At 49.6% G+C, this 24802-nt stretch overlaps 8 protein-coding genes across 9 annotated transcripts; 4 read left to right on the top strand and 4 right to left on the bottom strand.

Annotated features, from left to right (window-relative positions):
• Window positions 1-539: 539 nt before the first annotated feature.
• On the top strand, window positions 540-1596 carry FOXG_18163 (uncharacterized protein). The gene is made up of 2 exons (XM_018398214.1): window positions 540-782; window positions 848-1596. Exon 2 carries the CDS (start codon window positions 1037-1039, stop codon window positions 1358-1360), a length of 324 nt encoding a protein of 107 aa, XP_018234597.1. The 5' UTR covers window positions 540-782; window positions 848-1036; the 3' UTR covers window positions 1361-1596.
• Window positions 1597-1852: 256 nt separating this feature from the next.
• On the bottom strand, window positions 1853-3358 carry FOXG_18162 (uncharacterized protein). Its single transcript, XM_018398213.1, has one exon. The coding sequence runs from the start codon at window positions 3263-3265 to the stop codon at window positions 2096-2098; it is 1170 nt and encodes a 389-aa protein (XP_018234596.1). The 5' UTR covers window positions 3266-3358; the 3' UTR covers window positions 1853-2095.
• Window positions 3359-3595: 237 nt separating this feature from the next.
• Window positions 3596-5247, top strand: FOXG_01693 (geranylgeranyl transferase type-2 subunit beta). Its single transcript, XM_018378640.1, has 2 exons — window positions 3596-3994; window positions 4050-5247. Exons 1-2 carry the CDS (start codon window positions 3631-3633, stop codon window positions 4664-4666), a joined length of 981 nt encoding a protein of 326 aa, XP_018234595.1. The 5' UTR covers window positions 3596-3630; the 3' UTR covers window positions 4667-5247.
• A 402-nt stretch (window positions 5248-5649) lies between these two features.
• FOXG_01692 (uncharacterized protein) lies at window positions 5650-8662 on the top strand (the record flags this gene model as incomplete). Its single annotated transcript, XM_018378639.1, has 8 exons — window positions 5650-5729; window positions 5883-6378; window positions 6712-7047; window positions 7097-7483; window positions 7530-7764; window positions 7817-7862; window positions 7910-8064; window positions 8136-8662. The coding sequence occupies exons 3-8, from the start codon at window positions 6976-6978 to the stop codon at window positions 8660-8662; spliced, it is 1422 nt and encodes a 473-aa protein (XP_018234594.1). The 5' UTR covers window positions 5650-5729; window positions 5883-6378; window positions 6712-6975.
• A 643-nt stretch (window positions 8663-9305) lies between these two features.
• On the bottom strand, window positions 9306-12683 carry FOXG_01691 (DNA mismatch repair protein MSH3; the record flags this gene model as incomplete). The annotated part of the gene is made up of 4 exons (XM_018378638.1): window positions 9306-11359; window positions 11460-11855; window positions 11905-11950; window positions 12003-12683. 4 exons carry the CDS (start codon window positions 12681-12683, stop codon window positions 9306-9308), a joined length of 3177 nt encoding a protein of 1058 aa, XP_018234593.1.
• A 1433-nt stretch (window positions 12684-14116) lies between these two features.
• On the top strand, window positions 14117-18834 carry FOXG_01690 (uncharacterized protein). The gene is made up of 4 exons (XM_018378637.1): window positions 14117-14408; window positions 14466-17229; window positions 17279-17967; window positions 18022-18834. Exons 2-4 carry the CDS (start codon window positions 14807-14809, stop codon window positions 18501-18503), a joined length of 3594 nt encoding a protein of 1197 aa, XP_018234592.1. The 5' UTR covers window positions 14117-14408; window positions 14466-14806; the 3' UTR covers window positions 18504-18834.
• Window positions 18515-20100, bottom strand: FOXG_01689 (phosphomannomutase). The gene is made up of 3 exons (XM_018378636.1): window positions 19604-20100; window positions 19095-19552; window positions 18515-19035 (listed from the first exon to the last, which is right to left on the bottom strand). Exons 1-3 carry the CDS (start codon window positions 19706-19708, stop codon window positions 18783-18785), a joined length of 816 nt encoding a protein of 271 aa, XP_018234591.1. The 5' UTR covers window positions 19709-20100; the 3' UTR covers window positions 18515-18782.
• Window positions 20101-20543: 443 nt separating this feature from the next.
• On the bottom strand, window positions 20544-24687 carry FOXG_01688 (uncharacterized protein). Of its 2 annotated transcripts, XM_018378634.1 has the most exons (3): window positions 24653-24686; window positions 21098-24599; window positions 20544-21047 (listed from the first exon to the last, which is right to left on the bottom strand). In XM_018378634.1, exons 2-3 carry the CDS (start codon window positions 23872-23874, stop codon window positions 20717-20719), a joined length of 3108 nt encoding a protein of 1035 aa, XP_018234589.1. In that variant the 5' UTR covers window positions 23875-24599; window positions 24653-24686; the 3' UTR covers window positions 20544-20716. The 2 variants fall into 2 exon arrangements, with proteins under 2 accessions (XP_018234589.1, XP_018234590.1); XM_018378635.1 differs by having other exon boundaries at window positions 20544-24599; window positions 24653-24687.
• Window positions 24688-24802: the final 115 nt, after the last annotated feature.

The raw sequence follows: 24802 nt of genomic DNA, 5'->3' as shown, positions 1-24802 counted from the left end.
AGCCTTCAGGTACAGTCTCAGGTACTGGGTACCAACTTTACCTTGCTCAGATAAGGTGGTTTCGGGTTCCAGCTTGCGGATAATAGGTATCAGTCCTCACCAAATGATATGTAAATACCATTAGTAACTTCTGCAAACATCACATCTCACAGATACAGCACAGTACCGGTAATGAATGTTACTATTGAAATCGAGCGTTGCGCGTCAAGTGCGTACGTGTGCTGCATGTAATGGATACGTGTGAAGCTGAAACGACCTACAAAATTTAGACTCTGTAACCGATGATACCGACAGGTGCTGGAAATTCGGCAACCTAAAACAGCCCGTTTCCATAGAGAATATGGACACAAACCTACATAGGCTAGCTCGGTAGGCTGGAACTTACCACAGCACAGTCTGCAGTTGCAGAAGGACACAAACATCCATCATTTGTATCCACATCAATCCATTCACTGGATCCAACGCTGAGGCCCTTCTACCCCGCTATATCTGTTGGAAACTCCCTCGACCCAGGGGTTGATTCTTCGTTCACATCTCCATGTTTATCCCATCATGAGGTCAGACCCCATAGTGGCTCTAGCTAGTCCTGATCTCAGAGCCATGAGCTGGCCACTCGCAGACGGAGAAACACAACAGAAGTCCCACAGTGACCTGGAGGTGCCTGGCAGCCAAGGCGTCAGGCATCGGAAGCCTAGATGCGCCCAAAAGCCATGGAGCAACCAGGAACGAAAGAGCTCTGTTCAGGGCTGCAACCATGATATGAAACTAGATGGATATAATACGTATTGCATTTTCTGACAACAGATAAGCCGAGTCTCTGGGGACGATTTGGCTAATTTAAAGGCAGCTTTTCAATTACATTCACTACTGCGATTCACTTGCAGCAACTATTATGTCACTTGCAACAACAAACTTTTAGAGACCCTTGACACCAACATCGATCGCTCCGTCAAAGTCAACTGCCTCTCTTGGAATTTCTCTGGAATCGTAACCTGGCCACTGGCTCCATCATTCCGGGATCATAGGCAGTTCCTGGATGACCAGCAGCAGTGGCGTTCTTAGCCTTGGTACAGAGTGGAGGGCTCGGGCTTTTCCAAGTACAAGCTTGAGTTCTGCCGACTCTGCTCCCAAAGTCAATCTTCAGTCGACTCCCGTTCTTTGGATGATGTATTCTCGATGTTGGAGGGTAACGGACGGGATGCTGTTTTCGAAGGCGCAACACCTTCACGAGATAGCGCCACCTCATTTTGACACCTCTGCCTTGAAAGTCGATATCATTCGTATTGCATGGGGTGCGGCACATGCCAGCCGCTTACCTGTCGAAAGTGCAGATGGATCGGCTACAGAGTTGACGAGATGAGGCCTCATGGATCCCACTCATGAGTTTGGTGAAATTGCATATTTCCAGCGTCGTATGTTCTCTTATATCAGTTCAAAAACAAGCACCTACTACCCACTTGCAAATTTGACGTCGTCAGCTTCAGCCGCCAACCGCTGCCGAATGTGGATTGCCTATCTTGCTTGTTTGACAGATAACCCATGTCAGGATCTCCCTGTCAGTTAGAACCTGGCTGCTCCTGTATCTATTCATTGCCAAGAGTGTCGACCTACATGAAACGTAGTGCAGAGGATCAACTTCGTTTCATGTGTTGCCAATGATATCATTATTCATCATCTCAGCCTTACAATGATGTCCTGGTTAAATCAACATTCTTGCATTGTATCGTGTAAGCAAGTTACATCTTGTCATGCTTTCTCCCGATCTTTGGTTAGCCCAAGTATCTAAAGCGATGTTGTTGCCTCAAAACGTGCGATCTTGGACAGAACATATGATGGTCAGGTTGAACCACCTGTTGGCAAGCTTCGTATATACGCTGACCACAAGATTCAATGATTGGATAACCGAACCAAGTGCTGCCATTCTTCAACGTCGTTTTGCACTGTTTGCCAATTATATCATCATTACAATATACTGCAGTTGATCAGCCAACAAATTGTACTTTTCTTCTTCTTCTTTCAGGTCGTAGCTACTACCTATGTCTTCACTTCAATTCTTGACTCCGACCAAACAGCTGGCTGTTGGCCCGATCGACATCTAGCATGAGTTAACAAACTCCGCAATCTCCTTGTTGAATCTCTCTGGTTCCTCGTAAAATAGCCAATGTCCAGAGTCAAACACCGATGACCTTGCTAGCCCTGGCCTTGACTTCTCTACACGTCTCACGCTCTCGAGCATTCCTTCAAGTGGGAAGCAGCTTGATCGTCGACCGGCCATAACCAACACCGGAACCGTGATTGTTTCGATGGATTCTCGGTGATCGTAGCGAGTATGATCTGCCAGTAGTCGTGCTAGCCATGTTTGGTCGCATTTCGCACTGATGTCTGTAAAGAAGGCTTCATCCTTGGCTTGTTGCTCAGCTGAAATCCCGTCTTCCTCCTTTGGGGCATGTCGATATCCTAAGCAGCCTATTGCTAGGTCGATATGCGCCTTCTTCGAGTCATTGATCCAGTTGTATTGCGCGGCGAGCATGGTCTTCTCGTCATAACATCCAGTATGTGCCCTGGTTTCGTCCCATTCATCGAACGCTGAGCGATCTTGCAGAGGTGCCTGATCAACAAAGACAAATCCCGCAAAGTCGTTGCAACCAAAGAGCTCCACGTAAGTCCAGAGCACGGCGGCGCCAATCGAGCATCCAACAGGCACAATACTGACAGATGCCGTCTTGCGTATATGAGCAACAAGACCTGAAAGATCAGCTGCCAAGCGCGCGACGTGATAACCACCACGAGTTTGACTGGAGTCCCCATGTCCTCGCATGTCCGGGGCAACGACCCAGAGTGATTTGCTCAGGGATGTAAAGTTGCGGATGAAGTAATCGCTAGAGCCACTGAAGCCATGCATGAGCAGGACACATTTCTCAGCTGCAACTCCTGCAACTTCCTTCAGTGGTAAGGAAGACTGAAAGGTGATTTTGCATCCATCGTTAGTGGTGAAATATTCTTTGTGCATTATTTTGGAGGATACGGTGGTCGCCTCTCTAGGTAGGTTGTCTATCTGGCGACTTGCAGTTGATGATGAGAGCGGATTATTTCCATGGGATGCTCTTGTGGAGTTTTCCACGCCTTCTTGAATCAAAGACAGCTCGGCTAAACTAACATTGTATTTCTGAGTCGTATTACATATTATTCCACCGTACAACAAATTGGAGATAGGACATAAGTAAGTACTTAGGTATTGTCGAATTCCAAATAAAAGAAGACTCATTCACATTCATTTAACTCTGTTCATTTTGATGCCTTTGGAACACATGCAAATTTAAGTGAAACAGCTCGTCAGGCTTGATATCGTGCATTTGTCTTTCAAAACCTTAAGGTTTATTTAATTTTTCTCGATTTTCAAACAATTCTTTTAACACGGTCACACCATTATTGAAAACAAGATATTTGTCAGATTATCTAGGGACCTAGGTAATGCCGGTCAAGGGTAGGTAGGTAGCCCGATCAGCTTAAGCTGCAAACGTACCTTACCTTAATCACTGACCAGGCAACGCTTACGTAACAACCCGCCTAGAAAATTCTCTCCATGTCAACCTCAGCGAGTTCGTTCAACTTACTTCATCCTTTGACAATATGTCCCAAGACTCGACAGACCAAAAAGGCCCAGAACTCGCTGTCGATGCTCATGTGAAGTATATCCAGAGCCTGGATACAAGAAAGGATGAGCTCGACTACTGGCTTACCGAGCATCTGCGACTTAATGGCTTGTATTGGGGATTAAACGCACTCTTCCTCCTGGGTCGGCCAGAGGCTCTCCCTCGACAGGATGTCATCGATTTCATTCTCTCCTGCCAGCATGAAAATGGTGGGTTCGGTGCAGCACCTGGCCATGATGCTCACATGCTGTCCACAGTAAGTGCTGTGCAGATTCTCGCCATGACGGATGCTCTCGATCAGCTGGAAACCAAAGGCAAAGGCAAGAACCATGTTGGCAAGTGTAGGTATTTTGCAAGGTCCACAGTGCCTCCTATGCACCCACTGACCACCAACAGTCATCGCAGGACTGCAGAATCAAGAGTCTGGTACATTTGCCGGGGATGAATGGGGCGAGGAGGATACCCGATTCTTATACGGTGCATTCAATGCCTTGTCCCTACTCGGTCTTATGTCACTTGTCAATGTCGACAAGGCCGTCGCACACATTATCGCTTGTGCCAACTTTGATGGTGGCTATGGAACAGGGCCTGGTGCGGAGTCGCATTCGGGTCAGATCTTTACTTGCGTTGCCGCTCTCGCAATAGTTGGTCGGCTTGATCTCGTGGACAAAGAGAAGCTTGGCCGATGGTTGAGCGAGAGACAAGTTCCCTGTGGTGGCCTTAACGGTCGACCTGAAAAAGACGAGGACGTGTGCTACAGCTGGTGGGTATTGAGTAGTCTCGCCATGATCGAGCGTACACATTGGATCGACCGCGATGCGCTTATCGCTTTCATTCTCAAGTGTCAAGATACCGAAATTGGTGGTATCTCTGATCGACCTGGTAATATGGTCGATGTTTGGCATACCCAGTTCGGTTTGTGTGGTCTTAGTCTTTTGGGCTATCCAGGTCTCGAGGCAGTCGATCCAGTATATTGCATGCCCAAATCGATAACAAAGAGACTTCTCGGCTGATCGTCTATACGTCTATACGTCCATGAGCCCGTCTTGCCTTTATACACCTTACCCAATGGTGCTAGCCACCACCCTCTGACCATTCATAGCACATGCTTACGACGTTGTTCAGTGATAGCATGTGAATATGGTTGAGGGAAGAGAAACTGTTGGTTTTTTCAGGGACATCGCTTGATTCCGTGGTGTTCGTCCCGTGAAGTCCTTCAAACATTTATCGGCACTGAGCTTGTCGAGACATTCGCTCTTATCACAGAATCTGGATGGATATGGATGGTCCTATCCCTTTGCACCTGGCCATGTTGGACCAATAGTGTATTACCCTTAATTGACACACCTAAGTATCTTTCAATGTCAATACAAAATTTCCTGCCAATGGAGACACAATCGTTTGGCTTACCCTCGGGCTCTCCTCGTGCTGCAAATGTTTGCTCCTTGGCCACAATTATCATACGCATCGTTGTTATCACACATTTCCCTGGCATTTTTCAATATTAGCGTATGAAGAGCAGTGCTTGGCCGTCTCCTCCGGCATAAGATGTTATTGGCCTCCTGTTCCTTGCGCCACTCAGCTGAAATCCGTGCCTGTCCTTCATGCCTCAGAATATTTCCTGAGGCTCACAGGGTTATCAGGGCACCTGCCGACACGCTCCTTCCCCCCTGAAAGTCAGACCTAGCTAGCCCCTCTTCCAGCACCCCTCATCTCCTTCCCCAGACTTCTGGTCCTCTACTAGGTGTAGAAACTAAGGTAAGGTACCTTACCTTATAACTTGGGATGTATCGAAAGCATCCGAATCACCTGCACCTCCTCTTCCTTTGATATTCCATTGTCTTCAACCATACCACCCTGCCTACCTGAGTGCCTACCTACCTACCAAGGTAGATAGATACCTTTCCCCAGTAACGTCGTTGAGCACACCTTTGAGGAGTCTTTCAATTCCTACTTTTGTACTCCGACTGTGCTGGTATTTTCGCATATCTGGTATTGTTGCTTGAGGAAACTTGTTCTTTACAGCATTGTTTCGGAAGCTCTTGCTCCCAGCAGGACAATTCCTACCAGGATACGGTGAGTTTGAAATGTTTCTTTTCTACCTTAGGTAGTAGGTACAGCTCGAATGACAAAGGAACCGGGAAGGGGCATGGTGTCTTTCCTTGACTGCAAACAAGAAGATCTGGGCCCTGGAATCAGGAACGACCGTGCTAATTGCTTCTGCTACAGTATTGAGGCTACCTAGGGACACCCGATTCTTTCTCAAGAGCCATGTACTTTTGACTTAGCCCGAAGCAATAACAAGCAGGAAGCGGGCTTTCATCTAGACACAATAAGGAGCAAGGTCTAAGAGGTGTGGGAAGCTTCTGCATCCTTTCCGCAGACTGCCGCTCTTCACGTTATCGAGACATTCATCTTTCGCTCGAGTTCTCCTCCTAGAACTGTTGCTGTCCAGGGATGCCATTCAAGGCAAACAAGGCAGGTGACTTCTGATCTCACAGTAGACAGCACTTTCCAAGTTCGAAGACGTTGCAACTTCCCCTTAACCTGCGTTCCGGAAAGTCTCCAAGCCGAACCTTCCTTCCCTTCCACTCTGCCATCAGCCGGCTGTTATCCATGAGAAGCAACAAGGAGTCGATCCTGCATCATCAGTTCAAAAGTTCAGCTTCTCCTGTTATAAGCCGCAATCATGGCTCGAAGCAGGAAGTCCACAAAGCCACCACTGGTAAGCAACTTCCCTTCGTATTTACGTTAGCTACTTGTCTTCCCTTGTTTTTGATCATAGACTTTGCCTTATCTTCACTTGCACAAGACCTGCTCTTTTCGACCCAGAACTTGATTCCATCTCCATCTCAACGCATTGCACTCACTATTGCCCTCGTTTTGACTTGTCTGTCAGCCCTTTACCATTCGTTCTAAGACAAGGAGAAGAACGCTCTACAAGCCGTTTTATACGCCATTGATAGCTCCCTTGGTACCGCAGCCCAATCAATTTGTTGACAATCCGCCCTTAGTCGTTACTGAATAAGGGATTACTGACCATTCCGTTGTGGCTTAGGTCATGGCTACTACAGCGATACCAGGGGACAATACAGCCAGCCCTATCAGTCGACATATCCCACTCTTTTGTTCCGTGTGTCCTGAGAATCCTCGTTTTTCGGATGTCTCACATCTTCTTACTCATATCGCTTCGAAAGGACACCTTCATCACGAAACCCAAACGAAGCTCAAGGCTCACCAAGATATCACCGCTGCGGTCAAACTTCAACGTTACGAGGAGTAGTACTCCCAAAATGGCATCGAGGCACTGTTGGTTGATAGAATGAGAGCAAAGCAGTTGAAGGAAGAGGCTCGTAGCCGGCGTAATCAAGGAAATCATTTCGCCTCTGCCAAGGTAGTGATATCTCCTTCTGGTGGTTGTTACTATTTCTGACAGTCGAAAGCAAAACAAGCGGAATATTAAACAGGGGACATCAATGAGCCCCGCCATTAAGCTCGAAGGAGACGAACTTCTAGACGATTTCCCAATCTTCCCGGGCTTCTTTGACCATGACCAAGATCACGATGTTCAAGAAGAATTCTCTCTGGGAGCCGACTCAATGTCGCTAAAGGGCCAAGTGTGGCCAGGAATGGGGAAAATGGATCTTGCCGACGACGAGATGAGGCGAACTCGGAACCAAAAGAAGCCCAAGTCCGTGATCGACAGAATGAAGAGGGCTTCAGAGCGTATCGAACCTACCCAATTCATCATGACATCTGAACTAGAAGTTGAAAGGACGAAGGACGTGTATGATGATGCTTCCTCTCCTGCTCCTGGCCAGGAAGAATCAGTATGTGCCATGAGAGCAAGTCCCTTCCAAATGCTAACATTGTCAGACACCACCACGAAAAGCTCCAAAAACGAAGCGCAAAAAGGCCACACCTCTTGCTGAAATCTCGGCCAATGCTCCCAAGCAACGCCGTAGTACTGCTCGTGGCCCGAAATCTGGCACGGAAAAGGAGACAAACCCCACAAAGAAAAAAAGTCGCGAGAAAGAACCCAAGACATATCCTCCACCAGAAAAACCGCAAGATATCCACGATGTTTTCCGTGATGAAAAGGACCGGCCTGGTGGGTATTGTGCGAACTGACAAAGAGGAAAATCGCTAATACTAAATGAAAGCTTCCATCAGTGAACCTCCACTTCCTGCCACTCGGAATGATAGAAGGTGAGATTTTGTGCCGCTTCTGTACCAAAAACTGACACCGAAACTAGATTCGACCTTCGCACGAAGCATGGAGCTCGAAGCATTGACAACTTTCTTCATCCAAATCTTGTTTCTCCCACGCCGCATCCGAGAGATCTAGCACCACGACAACTTCTAGGCCGAGAAACATCTAACACACTTCGACCTGAATCATTCCCTCCAGGTAAGTTTGAGGAACATTTGAGCCGTCATTATTCACGACTGGATTCTGGAATTGGACTTACACACAAACAGGCACATTCAGTCACGTAGAAGCTTCGTATGCTTTGAAAGACGCTACGATCTACAATGCTTCGTCACGCCTTCCATTCGTCCCTCCAAATTTCGACCAGTATCGAGGACTTGGTCCAGATCAGTTTCGATTGGCCGCAGACTATGGATTCCAGCTGAAACATGAAGACTACACGGGATCAATCACGGGAGATACAACACAAGGGACAAACAACAGTCCTTTCATGGGGGTACCTGGAACCAACCCTCTTTTTTCCCATGACAGGCCATTCTTGAATCCTTACAGCCAAGCTACACCGAATGCAACATTCTCTCCATTGTCATTTTCCTCTATCAACCGACAGCAAGACCACTTACACAATGACGCAGGAATGAAACCACCCCAGGCACAAATTTGTGAGCCAAATGAGAACAACGGTGGCCTTGGAGAGGAGCAAGAGCTAAGCATGAATGTACCCTGGAACCTGCATGGTACAGAAAATGACCTGGACTTTTCCCACGGCCTTGCAGTGGACGACTCACAAATGTGACTGACAAGATGAGCACCGAAGAAGGCAAGACATGTGCCTCGTGGACCTGCAGGCACCCAAGACACAAACGAGAATCACAAGATACACAAGCATAAATGGAGTTCGCCAGTCTTCCAGATCATGGCGAGTCATGTTAGATCGTTGCTCTCAACCCTCATGACAGCCACCGAGGTAAGCATTTGGCTGACAGCCATCATCGTCCTGACTAAAAGAAAATTCTAACCCTCCCAGATGATACGAACATGCTGTACATATTACATACGACTCCCTACGCCTATTTCTACCGACTTGCGTTTTTGACATTCTATTATTCTTTTTGAACTTTTAACAAAATGGGTACCGGGTGGGGAAACAATTAGGAGTTTCGATTAACTTGGGACAATGTTTAACGGCGCTCAGATGATCAGTATGGGGAATTTGGGGCTTCAAGGAGGCATATAAAATGGTGTCATGAGAAAAGAATAACTAGGTGGACTTTGGTGTCCGGGGGAGACGGACATATCATTTGACATTGGAGTTACGGGGTTTCAAGACAGAAGACATTGTAAGCATCTTATGGGAAATTAGTCATTCTGACATTGGGTTTTTATTTCTTTCTTCTATCGAATCCCCGAAACAGTACGTAGTATAGTTGTGATGTTATTTACAATTGTTCAATGCCCGATACCAGCGGGTCAAGTTGATCCGGCCCGTTATGTATTACGTCTGACAAGGCACGGCAAACACCCCTGAAGCGACGAATCTTCATTTCTTGCTCCATTTGCCCCGACTTCAGAGCAGCAACATCAATGACCTTCTTGGGAATACGAGCGAGCCTCGCAACGTTCAAGCCATAAGATCGATGAGCAACACCTTCGCCAACTTCGTACAAGAACGTGACCTGTTCCTCGCCATCCTCTCCCTTCTCTGCCTTGAATTTCATGTGAACGTTCTTGACACCATCTAGACCTTCAGCTACCCGCGCTAGATTTTGATAGTGCGTGATGAAGAGTGTTAGACAGCGGGTTTCAGTGACGACATGCTGCAGCACAGCCTGAGCGATGGCGGCGCCATCGTGAGTACTGGTTCCGCGGCCTAGCTCGTCGAGAATGACCAGACTTCGGGGGCCGGCCGATCGAAGGATACGGGCTGTTTCAGAGACCTCAACCATGAATGTAGATTCACCGGCGAAGAGATTGTCGCGAGCCCCGGTACGTGTATGAATAGCATCACAGAGGGTGAGAGACAAGGCATCGGCTGGGACATAGGAGCCCACTTGAGAAAGGAGAACTATAAGGGCAAGGGCGCGGACGAAAGAAGACTTACCGCCCATGTTGGGGCCAGTTATGAGATGAGCGAGAGGTGAAGGATGCATGAGGCTGGTAGAGAAGGGTATGTAGCCGCCGTCAAGAGTATGCTCAGCAATAGCGTGACGACCGTTAGTAATAGAGATAGTTGGGTCGGCGGTTGATGGGAGAAATGAGGGTCGAGAGTAGCCTGGCTGAGCGGCAACTTTAGAAAGTGAGAGAATGCAGTCGAGGGTCGCGAGAGCAGATACGGCATCGCGAAGAGGCTGGTAGTCTGCAGAAATGGAGGCGAGCAGATCTGTGAAGGCCTTGTCACAGGCGGCAGCTAAGGCCTCGCGGTGTTGGTCGCGTTCCGTGATGAGGCGAAGTACCTCGGGTGTGTGAAAGCGTGAGAGTTTCTTGGTTCCAGAAATCTTGGCCCAAGAAGCAGGGACGTTTTTGATATCTGTGTTGGGCACCTCAATAAGATATTCGATGCCAGCAACAGTGACATAATCGACAGTCTTCTTCTTGATCTTTTCAGCGGCGACAGCACGGTGACCATCTAGCTCGTGCTCAACATGAGCGATACCAAGTTGATGATCTTGCATATCCTCTGTCTGAAATTCATCACGGAAAAAGCCATATTTGTCATCCTTCTGGGCTGCGACAAGGTTAATGCGCTCGAGATAGGACACAACTGTGTCAAGAATTTGTGGAAGTGCACAGACAGCATCGTTTAGAAGAGAGGAAGAGAAGGGGGCGTCAGAAGGACTCTTGACGGTTGAGTAGTAACTCGCAACCCTTTGGAGGGCCTGAAGCACTGAGAAGAGTTCTGGACGTGTGCATTTGCCGTAATAGATGCGGATAAGACTGCGTTCAAGATCGGTTTTGGTGTTGGCCAAAAGTGACTCAAGCTGGGATACAGGAACGGTTGATTGCTTCTCGAGAAGCTCCTCAACGGCGTTGAGACGGGCCTCGAGAAGTTGTTGATCGAGCAGGGGACGTCCTACCCATTTTCGGAGTAGGCGATGTCCTGGGCGCGTGAGTGTCTTGTTGAGCGCCCAGAACAGACTGCCCTTTTCGGAGTGATCTGTAGAATTACGGTACACTTCAAGGCTTTCGAGGGTCGTACCATTGATTAGCATATGTGAGCGTGTGCTGAAGCTATGGAAGTACTTTGTAAGGTCAAAGATGTGCTCGAGACCGTATTCTTGGAGATGGTTAATCATAGCCGAGAGGCAGATGGTGACAGACTCGGGAAGTTTCAAGACTTTGTCGAGAAGGGCGGCAGCAGTTTCGTCTTGGGCATTATCTTTGAGCTTGTCCGCGTAGAATTGAGTGACGTGGGAGTACGCCTCAGCCGCTATAGTCTTACTCTTGGGAACGCGCTCGACTCGACTCCGGTCACCAAAAACATTCGTGCTGGTGCCTGATAAGTGCTGCACGAGTTTATCGGTACCCTTGGTTAAATCCCCCACGATCAAGAACTCGCAGGGGGAGATGTGCAAGAGCCGCGTTTCAAATCTCACTCCGCATGAAACCGTCCTCGAAGTTGTCGTATATGATGTCTCCGGTTGCTAGCTGTACGGCAATGATGCCAACATCAACTTTCTCATCAGTGCCCCATCCCTTGGCCTTGGATTCCGTTAAACATAATAGATAACCGCCCGAGGGGGCTCCCGAACCACCGCTCTGGTCGAGCTCACCATTCTCATCGATGTATGTACCTTTTGTGTAGAGATTGGTGAGCTTGCGGACAAATGGGGTGTTGCGGTTGTCTCCAGCCTTCTTCAATGCTGCAGTCTCGATTTGACGAACGACACCGACTTTGTGTCCGGCAGCTACCAGGCGCTTTGCATGTACCGGAAGACGGTGCACCGGGATACTCGCCGAGGCAAAGCGATCTAAATGTGCCTCTGATGGGTCTGTACAGGTTAGAATTATGCGCTCAGAGCTGCAGGAATGATAACTTACGCTCATCATAACGCATCTTGCCTGGAATGCAGACTATACTCAGCTCCTTGGCCGCTATACGAGCATCCTCGCCAAAGAATCGAAATTTATAAACCCACCTCCATGATGAGGATTGTGTCCATGTGTTTTCTTTTGATGTCAAGGAACTGGATCTCCATAGGGGTGAGTTTGCCTGTCTTGGAACCCTTCTTCTTCGTCTTTGCAGGGGCTGGAGCATCCTCTTCATCAGCGTCGGCATCTTCATCTTCACCCGCCGGTGCAGCATCTTGGAGATTGCGACGCCATACGAGTGCATCTGGGTGGCCGAGTTTCTTGACGAATCTTTTATGTAGCTCCTGGTGTTGTCGCCTCTCTTCTGCATCTTCATCCTCATTCTGGATCGACCCCGTGTTCTTGTCACCATCTTGGGTGGTCGGTGCACTGGAGCCGTCATATCGGTATCTTTCTGTTCGTGTCCCTATGGTCTCTTGATCGCCAGCTTTCGATCTGGAGAAAAATGTACTTGTGTCTTCATTGGCGGGAGTGTCATTAACTCTAGCTCTTTTCAGAGTCTTTCCAGGCTTCTCATTCTCCTTTCCCGCATCATCTAAAGCTCGTTTCCTCGAGGGCGACTCGTTATCTTTGCTGGATGACTGTGGCTGCGATTGCGGCTGCGACTTGGCTGCTTGTGCTCGGCTTTGCTTCTCAAAGACTGCTGCCAAGCCATTGACGGTTTTTGGTGTGAAAAATGAAGTCAGTGACTGTTGTTTCTTCTCGCTCGATTTCGGAGTGGGAGCCATGTTGGAGATCAGGACTTGGAGGTGTTGCAAATGGCATTAGCTATAGGGGGCATTCACATTTGATACCCTTAATCTAGTCCCTGGAATTTCGAGGTGGCGACGTTGGAGAAAGCGCGTCTTAGAAGTTGAGACGCGTTGAGTGGCTGACCGACCCACATTTCTTTAATTCTAATTCTTGAACTGGTACTCCGTAGCGATAGGTACACCTTAAGGTAACATGGACCCATCCATACTCCCAACCTACTTAGTGTTGACTTCGATCTGAACTTTGCTTGACCGAAATATGTTAATGAGGCAGAGAAAACACCTATTATGAACTTTGATCCTGATTTAACGTAGGCAGCAAATTATTGTAGCAATTCAATCACGAGAGACATGCTAAGTGCTTCCCAGTAAACTCCTTACAATACCTACGCCTACAAGATGAAGCACTACAGACATGAATGGATAGGTTATTAAGAAGTAATCACTTGCATATCTGCATCCTTTATACAGCATTCCTGCACTCCACTCGACAACGATCAGCTAAACCCGGGCAATAAGAGCCTAGGCCACTAGTTGATCAGGGTCTATTAACATGAGCCTTATAAAAGTCATGATGTGTGTCTGTCAAATATTTGACTTGGTTAGGGCTATTGTTGTTGATATTTGGAGCTCCAATGACTCAACTTACCTTCGCGCCAGCCATTTACTTCGTTTTGTTCTAATACTGTACGTGTTAGTTATCACAGAATTGAGGGACCTCGCCAAAACTCACAATCTCGTTATCACATAATTCTTGGATGTGCCGCCTGAAATTCAATACGGTTAGTGGTCACATGCATTTCTTGGCTTCAAAGACGGGCGCTTGCATCGAGGCTATGTTGCTACCCATGATGAGCTCCAGAGCTCTCATGATCCATGATTTTACCCCAAATGCCCCACCCTCCCGTTATTCTTTGGCCCCCAAGCCCTGCAAGGCTCTTCCCGAGGCCCCGCTTTTGATGGCTTCCAAGCTTTAGCTCGAGCTCTCGGGCGCTTACAGCTTGTTCGGGGGAACCAATCAGAGTTTGTCATCATTCATGGTGTCTTTGAAACACAGGCTCTGAGTTTGAGATTATCTGAGCTCGATATTTTTCTTGTGAGAGTGACGCATTTCATGCCCCTGAAGCTGTTGCCGCCGGACAAGAAAGATGTTTCTTGTTGGTTTAACTCGGGCGGTTACATCCATTATACTCGGGAGAACAGCACCTACCTGTTATTTATGATGGGAATATCAAGACACAAGCTTTCCGTACCAGGACTTGATAGGTACTGCATGTAGGGTATACCTAATTCTCAATGAAGTAACGACGTTTCAATCATAGGTACCTTGGCTTGGGTGCTAGAAAACCCCTGCACTTATAAGCTCCCTCTAGTTCCCTACGATTGAAGGCCACGCCACGCCACCTCACTTCGTTTTAACGAGCTGCCTCCCAGCTGCTGTATTGCTATTGGAAGCTCCCCATGATCTGTATGATCCAGCAGGCCACGGCGCTTGAGCAGAAGAGACCCTCTTCCCCTCTTGATCGTCCTTTCCCCCTTTTCTCTTTTAATTTTTTTTTCTTTCATGCGCTTTTGTTCTTTACAAAGTATTCCCCTGAATTTTTTTATCACTTTTTCACTCTTCTGAAACCAACATCAGAGTTTTGTACCTGACGCGGCCGTTTCTGCGACCTACCTACTTTCCTGGGACCCCTCAATCAGGTACAAACAAGCACAACCAACGCCACGGGAGACGAAAGGCACTAACTACTAATCTAGGTACCTACCTACCTTACCTGTACGCACAAGCCCACGTCACTTCAGCCGATACAGCCCAAACAGTCGAACCCCGCTTAACCAACAACTCAAACAAGATAAACCCAGAGGGCATATCACCCAAGAGCTTTCTTGACCTCTCAAGTTTGTACTTGTTGATCAAGAACAGGCCAGCTACCGCGGCCTCCTTTGCGCCTCGTCATCTGCGTCATCAAGCTCAAACAGGACGTTCTGTTGCTCGCTCAGTTACCCCGCCATCATTGGGGAACTCCCATATCGCATACTGCCGCACATTTCACTTCCGTATCTTCCGTCGCCTATTAGAGGCGCCATCGTATCTCAAGATGGAGCGTAGTCGTGGCGTTCCGGATGAGGAGATGTTTCTCAGCAAGCCCGCCCCTGAAGACTGCGACAGCCCTACCGTTGAACCTTTGCGCATATTCAAACCTCAGAGCCCCCAACCCGCAAAAGATGGCAGATCCTCTGCTTTCCGATATCCTGCGCCTCCTTCGTCCACATCTCCCGCCTCTAAGCACTCATTTCCTCTTCCTCCTGGCGCCTCTAGCTCTGCGGCTCCCTTACCGTTCCCGGACGACGATGACGTTCGCAAACCAACTCCTGCGAAGCCCTTCGGCTCCGCATACAACGACACCAGCCCTCGACTAGAAACTAGCCCACCAGGAAAGAAACCTGGTCTCGCTGAGCGAAGAGGGGCTGCCCCAAAACCTATCAGCTCTCCCACAAGTCCTGACGCCGACACCGATCTTTTTCAACGTCCTCTGGCCGATAGCCACCGCCCTGGCTCCTCTAACAACAATTATCCCAGCTATCAAAAAACGTACTATCCGCCACCTGGTGCTGCGTCTGGCTCATCAAGCAATGCACCGGCTCAGCCTGCCGCTGTCCAACAACTCAAGATGAACGACCAAGGAGTAAATCGCTTTGCTTCAACTGCCTCAACTTCAACGACCCGTGCAAGCCGTGGCTCGCCTCCCCCTCCCGAAACCCCGATTGTGGAGCCCGGACAGGCGCCGGCTGATGCTATTGAGGCTCGTTATGCCGCCGCTGGTATCTCCGGAACTGCTACCCTTAACAGCCTGGGCGCCCCCAGTGCGGCCGCTTCCCAGAGACTCGCGCAGTATGGAAACCAACCTCCTCCTCAACGACCATGGACACCCACCGAGACCCCAGATCAAGCGCCATCCGGTCCTCCGACTGTGTACCAGGGCATGAATGCTATTTCGAGTCCGGCACAGTCACATCAGTCGTTTAGTCCTCCCCCACAACCCGAACAGCAACAACAACAAAAGCCACAGCCACAAGGGCAAGGACAGGGTCAGGCGCAAGTCAGTGTGTTGGAGCAAGACTTCCAACGTATGAACACCAACTCGCCCCCTCCTGCATACTCGAGTCTCAACCCTGGTGGAAACTCGTCCTATCCCAACGAGAAGCAACGGCCCCAGCAAGCCGGCTCAAGTTCTGCCGCTGCTCAACCCCAACAGCAGGCGACTACATCGACAGCGCCAACGAAGGCCGCCGCGGTAGCTGCAGCCTCAACTGTTGCTGGTGGACTTGCTTCGCCTGCTCTTCAGCACCCAGGCCATCCTGCGTTTGCCAACGACCCTCACCCTGCGTTTGCGAATGAACCGCACCCTGAGCAGAATGGGCAACCGTCTCAGCAGCAAGTCGTTGCCCCTGCCCAGACCTTTGAAACCCAGAACCCAGCCTCACCTCCACCCCTGCCTGAGGGATGGATCGCCCATTTGGATCAAAATTCCGGACAATACTACTATATTCACCTGGCATCTCAAGCTACGCAGTGGGAGTTCCCCAAGGGACCAAATCCCATATCTCACGAACAAGCTCCTCTCTCGCCAACCGCTTCGACTTATGGAAACCCTTTGGCATCGCCAATGTTTGGCAAGCAAGCCATGGCCTCTCCGATGTTCCCACCGCATACCCCTGGCTATGCTGAGAGTATCATGAGTGTAGCGGCTTCAGCGACACCCACAGCCGCCGGATTTACCGGTCCTCCACCAAGCGCGGGTGTTGATATGTACAGAATTCAACCTACGAATGGCGTTTACTTTGGCCCCTATCTACGATATGTCAACATGGATATCGAGAAGGGCCTTTGGCTGGGTAGTATTCTGATTGTGACAGATGCTCCTCAACCACCCACAATCCATATTCACCTGAGCCACGACCTGGCACCCAATCCACGACAAGCCGAGCCTCGCCCAATTTTTACACACCAAAGATGGAAGTTTTATAAATATGATTTAGAACTGCCCATGTCTGAGGCTGGTACTGAGCGTTGGACATATGCAGTTACCTCTCACCTTGGCTGCACACGCTATGAATTCGTCGTGGCTGGGCGTCAAGAGACTAGCTGGCGCTTTATTGCACACTCCGGCAACGACTTCGCTGCAGGCACTTCACAGAACGAGCGAGCTAAGCTTGGCGGGGTTGGATTCATGTGGAAGGACGTCCTCCAGAAGAATGTCGATTGTGGTGGCTTTCATGTTCAGTTAGGGTTGGGAGACCAGATCTACGGTGATCGTTTGTGGAAAGAAGTCCCTCTCCTCAAGCAGTGGCTTGCCATGAGCGGACGTGACAACAAGAAGAACGTCCAGTGGACAGCGCGGCATGAAGAGGATGTCGCACACGCATACTTCCACTACTACACCAGCCACTTTGATCAACCATTCCTTCGTGAGGCCTTTGCGCAAATTCCCCACGTCCTGCAGATTGACGACCACGATATGTAAGTGCACTGTTATCATTCAGTTTGTTACATGTGCTGACGCGAATAGTTTTGATGGATATGGCTCATACCCAGACTATATGCAATCTTCACCCATGTTCAAGAACATTGGACGAATTGCGACAGAGATGTACCTGTTGTTTCAGCACCATACCACTGTCGAGATGCTACGGAACGTCAGCACCGATCACGACATATTCACCATCACTGGAACTGGTTGGCATTTCGTGAAGTACCTCGGACCGGCTGTGGTGGTTGTTGGCCCTGACTGCCGATCCGAGCGTACCCAAGCCCAAGTAATGGCAGGCCCGACATACCAAGGGATTTTCCCCAAAGTTGCTACACTTCCTCCAAGCGTGCAGCATTGTATCTGGATGATCTCGGTACCACTTGTGTATCCACGCCTGGACACTGTGGAGAGCCTTGCCAACACAATGGCTGCGGGCAAAAAGGCAGTCAACACAACCTACAACATTCTGGGTAAGGTCACGAGCTCCGTTGCAGGCGTAGTCGGCGGTAAAGATGTGGTTGCACAAGGCTTCTCGCAGGTGAAGAAGGCTGTCGGAAAAACTGGTCTCATGGGTAATGTCTTGAACCAGTTTGGCGAGCTTGACATTCAAGAAGTGCTCAAGGATATGTGGACTCACGACACTAAGGACTTAGAGAGAACCTACTTAATCCGAACTCTGCAAGGCATTGCACAACAGAAGGGAATCAGAATGACCTTCCTCTCTGGAGGTAAGTCGACAATAACATATCAGTTTTTGAGTTTCTCATCTAACATTACTGCAGACGTCAATGCCTCAGGAGCTGGGTTGGTTCACGACCCCACACACCCTGGTGATCACAAGACCATGTACCAGATCATCTCATCCCCTATCGTCGCGGCACCTCAGAGCAACTATGTGCTCAAGATGCTGCACAACCAAAAGACGCTTTACGTACCTCAGAATGGCAAGAAGTCAACGCACGAGGTGTCAGACACAAAAGAAGATATGATGGAGATCTTCCATTCTGATGCCAGTGGTGCCGCAAGAGAGCTCAAAAAGCTTATGGGTCGTCGAAACTACGTCGCCTTTGTTTCATACGACCAAGACGCAGCGGCAGCAGTGCCCCAGACACCGTTCAGCCCTAACCCCAGCCTGAACGGCTCGCAACAGGGCCTGTCTAAGGTGAGCCTGGCCGTCGACTTTGTTGTTCAGGGTGACGGAGCGTTCACGGCACCAACTAAATATGGTCCTGTCATCATCCCTCATTTGGAATATGGACGATGAATCAGTTGGGTGTAGTTAGATTCTTAGGTAAGGGCACTGATTGGATTTTGCCATTTATATTGCACATATAGCGTTTCTACGATATTACGAAGACATATATACATCTAAGATACCTTGTTGATTGTCAGCTTGTCGAGCTTAGCAGCATTATACGGGTCTGAGACGGATCAATTTTAAACATATTTTGGAGGATATTCATGAAAACATTGCATCTTTCTTGGCCTCGTTTCTATTGTGTATATATGCTTTTGAATCTCATTCCAACGCCCAAATATGTATTTAGAGATCGAAGAGTTCCTTGAGGATACGCATGGTGTCCTCAGGTCCGGTGACGGAGTGGCCAGTTGTCCTAGAGTCGGTGTAAATCTCGTAGTCGTTGCCGCCCTCGAATGTCTTGTCGCCAAAGAAGTGAATGGTCTTGTAGGCGATACCGTCAGGCTTCTTGGCCTCGTTCTCAAGGTGCTGGAGGCAGTAAGTCTTATCCCACCCGGTGGGGAACACATCGAAGGAGATCTGGCCACCAATGGAGAAGCTTTTCAGAGAATATCAGAAACCAGAGCATGTCATGGCGGATTAGGGTTCATAACGTACGTGAGGCCGAGATGGCCGAATCGCTCCTTGAGAACAGCGACAAACTTCTCCCGGACCTTCGCGTCCTTGTCGAACGCCTCAAAGTCGTTCCGCTCCTGAGTGCTGGCGTTACGACCGACGGGGCTAATGTTTATCATCCCATTGCGGAATTCAATGAACGTGCCGCGCTTGACGGGGATGTCGAGATCAGCAACATAGTGGAGGACGAAGTTGGCAAGCTCCTTGTACTGCTCCTCGCCAATGAACTTGATGAACGAGTTCGACTCGAGGGGCTCGCCGAGCTTGAAGGCAGTCAAGCCGTTCTCGGAGAAGCAGAAGTCAAAGAGGGCGGTGACGGGCTGTCCGGCGGGCTTGCCCAGCTGCTCCTGTTGCTTGGCGAAGTCCGAGCCACCAACATATCCGATAGCGCACTTTGAGCGAAGTTTCTGAAGGATATCGAGGACCTCGGGCGAGGCGTCCTGTATGGGTTAGCGACTGGAAGGGATCCAGAACAGGGTGTTTGAGCATACCAGGCGCGCGGGTGTGAGTGTGCCGTCAACGTCGAAGAGGCAGATGGTGTCCTTGAGAGGACGCTCCTGGAGAGGAGTGTACGACGGGGGGGATGCGAGAGCCATTGTGAATGTTGCTGTGGTTTGGAAAAGAGAGAACGGAGAATGTACGATACAGGAATAAGGTGAGATAGGGGAGCTCCTTGGTGTTGAGGAGGGGACTTGATACTACCTACCTAAACAAATGGGAGAAGGTGGGGCAGGGATGGGGAGCTAGGTACTACAGAGCATGTACGATGAAATTCAATGCGGGGCAGACTTGACGACGAACTGCACCTCAGGTAACACAGGTATCTTCGCCCAAGGCACTTCGAGGAGCCCAAGGTGCTGCTCTTCGTGGTTCAAAAAAGCTTGCTTGTAATATAGATCTTGGCAGAGCCGTTAAAATAATAATACAGGGCCAACAGTCGATGTATCTGACCCTCAAAAACCTACAGTCACAAAGAGGTGAATTGCTGTGGTTTCTCGAAGATCTTCTATCCCTTGGGCCACGTTTACCGCTAAAGATCCAGGGGTTGGTCCACTGTTGACATCCAACCATGGATGCAATTGGGATTAAAGGCAACACTCTCTGAGGACCATGATAGATGATTGATGATGGTTGCAACCACCACCGAACTTCTGAGAAGTAACAAAAATACATGGAAGATTGGCCACGTCTTGTTTTGAATGCTCTGGACTGACAACTCGTTGCTGCTGTACCTTAGTTTTCCTCTTCTTGTTACCCCTCTAATAACCCCTCGTACGCTACGGAGTACCCCTCCACCAAAAGATCTTCACAAGCGCAAGGAAACTTTTTAGTGGGCCACCTCTTCCGCCCAGTCTCACCGCTAAATAGCTCGCAGCAACCAGTGGGCCCCTCAGTCGAGGTGAGCTCGGTGAACGAGTGAACAAGGATTAATGGTCAATACCTGATGGATATCCATATATACACTTTTATCAGCCAAGACTTCTCAAAGCAGCTCTCGTTCGTAAAAATGTAAAGTCATGTTATTGCTTGGTCTAAATAGTCGCTCAAAGAATGTATGAATAAGACAAAAACGCCTTTATAAACCCAGCCAAGTTCATGGCAGGCTATGCCATTTCACCCCAAGCTCCAGTGAGCTCGACGATCACGTTTACGATTGTACTCACTGCCCAGAGAGTGATCAGTCCCCATCCAATCTTGCGACTCAAGATCCATTTGTTCATGGGCACAACAATAAGCAAGCCCACGAGCGTGACAAGTAGTGTGATAGCTGAGATCATCAGCGTCCCACCGACTTGGATGCGGTAAGGCTTGTACTTGATGGGATGGCTGGGGTTCTTGCGGTGCTTCTTGTTTGCCTTCTGGATTGTCATCATCGCACCGCCGATACCAATGCCCAGAAGGATGTTCAGCATAGGGCCACCGAAACAAGCAGATCTAGATAACATATTAGCCCAAGTGCTCCGAGGAAGCCCTCCTGTACTTACAAAGCCATAACGGGATACCCAAGCCGTGCTACTGTAATATCAGCGACTAGATCCCCCACACTGTTGCCAGCAGCAAATATGGTGAGACCTAATAGCGCTTCCGAGATGTTCAAAATGACACCGACTGTCTTGAGAACCCCTACAACCTCGCCTGCGATCGTTGAGATCCAAGCAATACTAATAATGAATCCCATGAAGCAAAGCATGTAATGATAACGAGGGGGTCTGTCCTCTGACGTGAAGACGACCAAGACACCGAGAAGAATGAGAGATGCAAGGAGTGTGTACAACACCATGCGGATCAAAGCTTTATGAGGGCTCTCCCAGTCCTCCAAGGTATTGGCCCACAAGATCAGGACAGCAAACTGTGGACCAGTAAAGAGTTGTAGCGCCACGAGCCATCGGTTCCAGCCTGTGCAGTCATTCTTGACACTGCTGGAGGAATGGAAATCTGAAGCTGGCTTTGCCACTATGGCCGGTGGACCCAGAGAGAACTGCGAGGCGGCCAGAGTCTCCCCATCTGCAGCATGTGCTGTGGAAGGCGTTGTCGCAAGGCCAACGTGACTGTTGCCACGGCTTGTGATAGTGTGTCTACGATAGCGCTCCCATTCCGACTCTCCTTCTGGCTCAATCGCTGAGTGCTCAATTGATATGGGCGGAGCCATGTGCCCAACAACTTGATGATCGTGATGGTAATGATCGGTGTGGTCGTTGAGTGCCTCGAGGATAGATGATTCGCTGTCTGTTGTTTCTGAGTCTACGACGGGCAAAGTCACCACCAAAAGAAAGATACTTGGGACAGAGATGGCACTGACAAACTTGTCCCATGCCGTCTTCTCTTTCCAGCCTTGCAATGTAGGGAACAAGGTTGCCCACAAGACATGGGGAGCTGGTAGCACGGCATAGGGCCACCATCTAACAGGACGTGATGGTGTATCGACTGTCAGTTGCAAGTCGGCAAAGGGTGTCTCACGGCTTGCTGGACCCGGTGCAACGGTACTGGGTGATACTCCTCCTGGCGACACGAACTCAATTGGGTCATTTTGGTAATTGGGCGTAAGCAGTGCTGGCGAATCGCTGTACACGGGGAAAGGCGTGCTAGGCGAGGAGCGGTCGCTGTAACTGCTACGGCGGCTGGAAGGTATTTGCAGGCGAAGCTCGGGAGTCAGCAGCTGTCCTTTCTGGCCTTCTGAAGGAGCATCGTGGGTCGTCCCACTAGGTCCGACTGGAGGCGCTGCCAAGTTTCCTCCTACAGTGTAGGATGGGCTGGGGCTTGATGCCCTTGTTCCACTGGCTGTTGAGCCAGGAACGGACAAGGTCGGTTCGGAACCGTTGCGGCGTGGAATATGTAGATCCGGGTGAGCAGGCACACCGACTGGGACGTCTCCAGAAGAGAGTGCTCTGTTCCTTATGGGCGCGTGCTCGCCCGTGTTTGGGTCCAACTGACCATCAGACCGAGCGGATTCTGCGATTGTTGCGGTGGTCTGCCTGCGCCTGTGCACATGATAATCCGAGTAGCTTCTTCCTGGGATCGTGGACAGCTGTAAATTACCCTCGCGTTGTAGCTGCGCCAAAGCAGACCGAAATTCCAGTGCACCTACAAGACTAGGTCGGATGGGCGTCATTGTGTTTCGTCTAACTCCACGACCTCGCAGAACTCGCATGCTGCTGGCAACCTCGGCTGCAACCATGCGGTCATGGTCTTCACTAGACGTGTCGCTTTCAGCTCGCTGAGGCGTACCGTCAACCTCGATCCTGGGTCCGGCTTCAAGTAGCGAGATATCAGGCGGCGTAGCGTGCGCAGTGCCAGGGCCCGAGCCAACATCATCTGGGTCGTCTCTATATGGCTCACCGGCCAACTCGTCCCCCGAGTGGCCTAGGGCTGCATACACATGGCTGCGCGCTTCGCCTTCTCTGCGTTGTCTAGCTTTGCGTCTCGTGGAGTACCAGTGCCATGTTACAACAGTAACGACATACACTCCATAGTACCCTATCATCACCCAACACTCCCACAAGTGCAGGTGGCCATCAGCTAGGAAGATCATGGTGAAGACGACCGCAAGAATGAAGAAGCAAATATCGCGTGTGTATGATTTCCGATCGACACGGAACTCCCTCACCAATGCCATAGAACCAGCAACGACACCTGTGATAAAGCTTGCCGCGCCGATAAGCTCTCCAACGGCCATACTGGCGCTATTAGAGCCCATGGCTGCAAAGGTGCTGAACACATCGGGAGACCCATTGCCAAAGGCGAGAAATGTGACGCCTGCCAAACTCTCGCTAAGGCCAAGGACTGTCGCTATCGTGCTTAGGTTGACACTGAAGAAATCACTTGCAGCGATGCCGATGGTGGTGAAGAGGAGGCCCAGCCAAAGCACGAGAGCTGTGAATGCGATGGGTCTTACATTGCCGAAAGAGCAATAATACAGTTCAATATAGTGTATGAGCCCGGCATCATCATCGCTGCAGTATTTGCGCACAAAGGCGCATTTGTCCTCGGCGTCATGGACTTGATTGCACTCGGGTGTTTCGACCGTAGAGAAACTGCGCTTGAAGAGCAGATCGGGATCTGTCGCGCGATTTGAGACGGACTGCGCGAAAGTCGTATGCGACAGAAACGAATATGCAGTCAAGACTGATAGAAGGAGGATCGTAGTATAGAAAGGACGAGACTGTAAGCGGCTGCCTCTGGGGAACCGTTTGGGAGTCGCATTGGGACCTTTGGTAGTCTCGCTGATGGGGCAGAGAAGCCCACGGGGGGTGGTATTCGTCATGTTGGAATTGGTATCGTCATGTCATGAAGTAGCTTCTCTGGATGCCATTATGATCTTTTTAAAAAAAAAAAAAACAATGACCAAGAACGGGTCTTATGAAGCTTGAGAATATAAATTAAGATGCGATTCAGTGAGGGGAGTAGGAAAGATGCAGAGGGAATGTTTGGAGAACAAGACTTGGATTCAGTGCTAGATAAGGTAAGGTTTAAAGGTTTAAAGTATCCGTCGTATCTTGACGTTACATGCTCCCAAGTCCATGGCATGCCCCATTCCCACGTTAACTTAACCGAGGGGAATCGTGGATCGGTGATCGAGAATCTTAATATTCCCCATTATGCATCGACTTTCCCTTTTGAAGCATGCAGAAATCCAATTTCCTGCATTTTAGCGTCTCTTTGCGACGGGTTTGTTACAACCTAGTTTGGTGATGGTGACGAAGACGAAGGGAGGCCGCCTGTTGTTCAAAGATAGACACAACCTAGACATACCGCAGAGTGCTTGCCACAGTTAGTGTATGAGTGAGGTGTGGCTACCTTATTAGCTCCAAGTTTGGCAGGAGCCACCAAGACACAGCTGATCCAGTTCAGAGCTCCCAGTGACAGACTGATCGTTAAGATGAGTTCCTTGGTCGATACAGTACACCGACTTCTCTGCCACTCTTATAACGTCTCTTGGTTAAGCTTCTCATCTTCAACGTGCTTGCTTTAGGTTGCGCCACGTGCTTACTGGAAACTTGGTGATCAGACGTGATAAAGGTGCATAGGCAGGGGTAACTTACCATTGGGTTGTTTGGACTGTTCCTGCCTTGGCAGCGTCCCGTGTCGGTGATGTTCCGTTTCAGACGGAGAGTACCTCCGTACCTTAGAGGGACTCACTGTGGCTATAATCTCCAGCCACAGTTGAGGCCTAAGGTTAAACAATAACAGAG

The sequence above is a fragment of the Fusarium oxysporum genome, chromosome 5 (genome assembly GCF_000149955.1).
Source record: "Fusarium oxysporum f. sp. lycopersici 4287 chromosome 5, whole genome shotgun sequence".
Taxonomy (NCBI): Eukaryota; Fungi; Ascomycota; class Sordariomycetes; order Hypocreales; family Nectriaceae; genus Fusarium; species Fusarium oxysporum.
The sequence above is the reverse complement of the archived record's forward strand: the minus strand, read 5'-3'. Positions and strand labels throughout refer to the sequence as shown.